The sequence below is a fragment of the Loa loa genome (assembly GCF_000183805.2).
Source record: "Loa loa unplaced genomic scaffold supercont3.44, whole genome shotgun sequence".
NCBI classification, from domain to species: domain Eukaryota; kingdom Metazoa; phylum Nematoda; class Chromadorea; order Rhabditida; family Onchocercidae; genus Loa; species Loa loa.
In genome coordinates, this window is record NW_018108224.1 from 187,095 (window position 1) to 192,575 (window position 5,481).

At 38.7% G+C, this 5,481-nt stretch overlaps 1 protein-coding gene across 1 annotated transcript in view; it reads left to right on the plus strand.

Moving 5' to 3' along the window:
* Positions 1–5,481, plus strand: part of LOAG_17144 (hypothetical protein) — a gene marked incomplete at its 5' end in the record, with an annotated part of 8,122 nt that overhangs the window by 1,405 nt on the left and 1,236 nt on the right. Inside the window, 8 exons of the mRNA XM_020449803.1 lie at positions 155–242; positions 467–643; positions 711–814; positions 1,052–1,182; positions 1,380–2,165; positions 2,309–2,441; positions 2,746–4,085; positions 4,245–4,381. Coding sequence (XP_020306621.1) covers positions 155–242; positions 467–643; positions 711–814; positions 1,052–1,182; positions 1,380–2,165; positions 2,309–2,441; positions 2,746–4,085; positions 4,245–4,321 — 2,836 coding nt within the window. The 3' untranslated portion in view covers positions 4,322–4,381. The remainder of the gene's footprint in view (positions 1–154; positions 243–466; positions 644–710; positions 815–1,051; positions 1,183–1,379; positions 2,166–2,308; positions 2,442–2,745; positions 4,086–4,244; positions 4,382–5,481) is intronic.

The following is a 5,481-nucleotide window of genomic DNA, read 5'->3' on the forward strand; positions in this document are numbered from 1 at the left end:
TNNATATATATATGTACATATGTATATGTATATATATATATATATACATATATATATACATATGTTCATATGTACATATAAATTTTGTATTTCAAGTTTCTGATATCTCCTTGTTTAATTCCTTTCGAGAACATACATAAATTATTGATTTCAGAATACCAAAAGTCCAGCATTCACCGCGTCGCGACAACGATGAGGAAAGGCGGCAAAGGAAAAGGCGTTGGGAAGAACACAATGATGAGGTGTTACTGTTTATCTTTACTTTTCAACTTTACTATCATAATTTTGTATCGAACCTGTACTCAGTTCTCATCGTTACTTGTTACTTGAATTATCTGTTTGTGATCTGTCAATAGCAGAGAACGATGAGTGCATTCTTAGAAAATTTATTTGATAAACTTTCTACTTATGGGAGGAAAGTTCATAATGTTGAAGTAGTTACTGTTAATATTTCATAATGTTTTAGCAGGAGTTTCAACAGACACTTGTTGAAGAACGACCTAGGCCATTGAAGGAGGCTGTTGCAGCTACTCATGTGACACCATTGCCAATAACTAAACCTGTAGAGCCAACGCGTCCTAATGATCAGCCTCATACGTTGCGTCAGCGTGTCGAAAAACTCATCAGTGTTCAGGAGAGCGAGGTAAATTTTTTGGGGTATGGATGATTTCCTACTTAATTATTTCTTTTGATTAAATTATTTAATCCAGGCTATTAATATGTCCGACAAAGAACTTAGAAATTTGATAGCACGAATGTGTGACCTCAGTAAGGAACAGCAACGATTACAGCGTGGTCGACAAACTCAGTATGAGTAAGTGGTTTAATATTATGGGTTTCCCCACACTCCATTATTTTTAGTTGAGAATATAATGAATTATCATCTTATGTCATGAATCATATGTACCACAAATTTGAATTCACCTCTTAAGTCTATCATCTTTGACTCGTGGATAGATTTATGGCAATCCATTCAGTGATTTATCATTTTTCTATGTTCATTAAACAATAATGGTTGATTTGTTATTTATATCCTTATACAATTTCACAGTACACTGCGAGAAATATATATGGAGGTGAAGGATGATATTGAGAAACTATACATTCGCGTTCCGGTGCATTTGAGAATGGATCTTCCGCTTCCACCCCAAACTTTGCATCCTTCTGCTTCATCGTCTAGTGGTATTTTATCAATTCTCATGTTTGAAAGTACTTCTTTTGCTGGAATTTCTTCTGCTTTTATTTGCCTTTTCGCAACCAGTGATGTGTAAGACGAACTATTTATGTGGTGGGAGGAAGTTCATGAGTGACGATTATCTGCAGAAGGTAAGAAAAACTATTCATTTTGTTCTGGTTGCTTATTTTTAACATCTTTACAGGTTCATTACAAATGAACGGAGGAACGACTGCTTTTCAACTGGAGCAACGTTTCCGATTACCAAGTCTTTTCGACCCACCCCAGGTGGTCACGAATGCAAACATACGGTTGAATCCTGGTAATGATCCTGAAGTCAATGTGCGGAGTGAAGAAAGGTACGGCGGCGGTCGAATGGGATTCGGTGAAGTCGGAAATGTTTCTAGCGATTCGCAGAGAGTATTGGGTGGTAAGAATGGGGCAGTTTACAGTGGCGGATTGAATGAGCACGGAATGTTCGAAGATATAAGTCGAGTTGGAGTGGGGAGTGGTGGTACATTGCTAAGGAACGATGGTGGGTCGAATTCAACTGCTGCAGCCGATCGTGTACCTCACACAGGTTCAAGTTCGGAGCAGGCAGTACATTCTATCAACAGTAAGAAACCGCTGTTTCCTGGCCTGAACGGTCCTGCGCATTTAGATCAGTCTGTTTCAATGATTCCTTCAACGAGCGCATGCGATCTCAGTCTTAAGCCACTATTTAGCAGGTTAAACTTCGGTGATGGTAGTTCCAGATTTTCGGGAAGCGGACTTTCTCATGAATTATTTCCGAAAATCAGTAATGATCTGCCACCTCAGATGGGTAGCTTTACTGACGGCCCAGCACCACCAATAAGCTTTGGTAATACAGCCAGTCCGAGTCAAGCATTTCATTCCATCGGACGACAAATTTACGACACTCCTGACAAATCAGCAACCTCAGCATATGCTGTGGTGCAAACAAATGCTTTAAACAAACTAGAAGCTGGAGGTAAGTGCTGTATGAATGCTGTATTAATTCATTTGAATGACACTGGAATACATGCAAAAAATACTACTGATATGATGGGGACGTTTTTAATCTGTTTTGTTATAACTACATCCTCTTTATGTGGTTTGTATATTCACTTGCAGAGAATGATAGTGGCGTACGAGCAGTAAGTCAGCACTGCTTTATGCATTCGGGATCACAAGGCCCGACTAGTTTCACCCATTCGAATAAGCCTGCTTCTCCAATGCCTGATTTCCCCTCAAATGTTTCATTGAGGTATTTGTTGCAGTTTCCTTATGATTTAGTATAATTGTTAACCTCCCTTGAATTAGAGAGTTCTCCTAGGGATTCATTTAAAAGTGACAAAATCTAACATCAAATTGCTTAAATGATACCGAATCTTTTCTAATGACATTCAACACTATATTTGTGCTTCTAGTTTTGTAAAACCGAGCCTGCCGCGGTTATTCCCTGATTCCATATAACTTGTTATTTATATTTTCGTTGAATCAACTTGACAATGAGATAGAATAAAGGCAAATGTTTACTTTATTGTTTTTTAACTACAAAAATATTTCAGGGCAGTGCCAAATTCAGTGGATACCGACAATACTGTTTGTAGCACATATCATGAAAGTCTTATTCGTTTGAAATCGAGCGAGATTCAAAATAGTGCGCAAGTACCTCTTCCAAATCTCTCCGAACCGCCTCCACCTTTTGGCACAGCTTCTATAAATAGTCCAGCTGTATTACCGAGCAAATTATCGAGTACGGTTCTTTTGAATACCATGCAAAGTTCGAATATCGTGCCACCGCAGAAAGTACCAGCATCAACTGGTTCTGCTCCGGCGTATCCTTCGGAGCTTGCAGTTGGTACCATTCAACCACTTTCTTCAACCTCCACCAGTAACGCTCTAAATGCTTTACCTGGAAACAACACTGCTCCACAGAACTTACAACCACAGCCTGGGAATGCCGTTGCCACCGCACAGCCATTAATGCCATTACATTCCGGATCATCTACCGTTAGCGTCCCACCTCCTGATTTTTCAATTCCTCCACCATTAGCACCATCATTGACTGCGAGAACAAATGTTTGCACATCTTCCAACACTACTAATTTATTAAGTCATACCGAACCAACGAGTTCTGCTGATTCAAGGACAGGACCTTCTTCAAACCTAACTCTCCAGAGAAGTTTGTCACATATGAAAGGAGGATTATTGACAAACAGTACTGTACTGAGCGGTTTACCCTCAATGAATGTTCCTCCACCTTCTTTCTCGTTGCCACCTCCTCGAGCACCAACTGTTGGCCCTGCATTTCCCACCCCTCCGCCGATGGCTGCTAGTGGAATAACTTCGGGACTGAGACCTGCTAATTTGGTATCTTCCATGGCTGTTCCACCGCCAAATCTCATATCAGGACCAGTAGGTTTAAACTGTCCGCCACCTGATATGTCTCAACCTCCGCCTAACATCCGTAGTGCGTTGGGAGTGAATAATCCAGAAAGTGCTCAGCAAATGGTCAATGTAGTAGTTGGTCAATCTACCGTGAGTGGCCAGACATCTGTAGAAGTTGTCACGGAATTAATCACAAATGCTTACAATAGAGCTGGAGGCGTTAGGCTTCATAACGATCCATCATTAAAGCAGCGAATGTCGATGACTACAGAGAACACCGTCTTGATTAATAAAATGAGGGCTCCTGCACCCGCTGGACCACCAAGGCCACTTTCTTCGGTAGGCAAGTTGCCACCACCGCTGATGCTTTCACCTGGAACTTGCGGTGGTCCAACTTCCAGAATTTCTAGTTTTAACAAACGGAAAACTTCACAAATTCGATCGTCGACAACTCGTCCGCAGCAGCGTCAAAAACGACAAATCAGCGATATGGTAGCCATCATTCCAGATGAACATGGTAATTAAGCTACATTACGATATTATTCCTCGGGAGGTCGGGTAACCAAAATTGTTATCATTTCGTTCTTTGCGACATTACTTCAAAATTTAGGGTTATTCTTTTTCAGTTTTTCATTCATGCTTTCAATTAGTAGGAAACAAAAAGGACAAATTTCAGACCATCCCAGTTCACGCGAAGAGCCAGATGACAATATTTTTCTGATAGTGTCTGATGAAGAGGATGGCAACAAGTAGTGATATAATTGGAAGCCATCACTTGTACATCAGTATTACTCACACAGATATTGCGCTTCGGTAGGAATATTTTCTAGGTTGAAACATGTAATTGGACACTTAGACTACCACTCGCAACCAAATCGGCCCCAATGTTCACATAGATAATCATCCTTACCCACCGTCACTAATAAATTTAAGACTATTACAATGCTCTACTTTTGATATTTGTATCTTTACCTCGCATGAAAGTAGGTATTTTCTCAAATTTTGATTATGACAAATACCAGTCGTAGAAAATAAACGATGTTACCGTATGTTAACCCATTAAATTTCGGTAATTAGGCGTGATTTGTAGACGAAACCCACTGTTTTATGATTTCGCTTCCCCATTATGTTCTCTTTCAGCTTGAATCATGCCAAGTGTACCTGTTTCAAGGTATTAAAAATTAGACTAACAGCAGCAAGGAATACTGTGGATATTTTGAATAGCTTTTGTTTTAATAATTGTATTCGGACAGATCGTCCATCAAAGCGTTTTTTTTCTTTATATGCACTATTGTTTTATAATTAATCGGTTTAGTATTATTTTGCTCCACTATTTTGCATCTGTTATCTATTTTTTTATTTTGGTCCAGTTTTGAATTGAAAGAATTCGTAGTGAGTGCTTTTGAAACATTTCCCGAAGACCTTAGAAGATTTTGGAATTGCCCCAACACATTTTGAAGCTATTTCAATATCTGAATAATGACCGTCATATCTTTCCACATTTATTTCAATTTTCTTTTTTTTTTTAATTTTTATATCGATTCGTGCATTTTATAATTTCCAGGATTTCGTTTTCAATATTTTGTATTTATGCTTCTTATTTTTTAACATTTCGGATTGTGAATGGGTTTTTCGAAAGACCATTATTTGTTTTTGAAACAGCATCGACTGCAAGGGCGTCAACAGTCGACAGTTTGCGACCAAATCGACTCACGATTTTATTTTTATTTCGTTTCCCTTTTCTTATCATTGGTCATATTAATATTTTTCAACGAAGATTGTGTATGACACATCGTTTAATTATATTGTGAATATATTTAAACACTTTGAAGTTGTCGTTTTGCAAGTTGTAGATTTTATTTCAATTCGATTTGCGCTTCGATATGAAGTGTGTTTTTTCTTTTTTCTTTTTC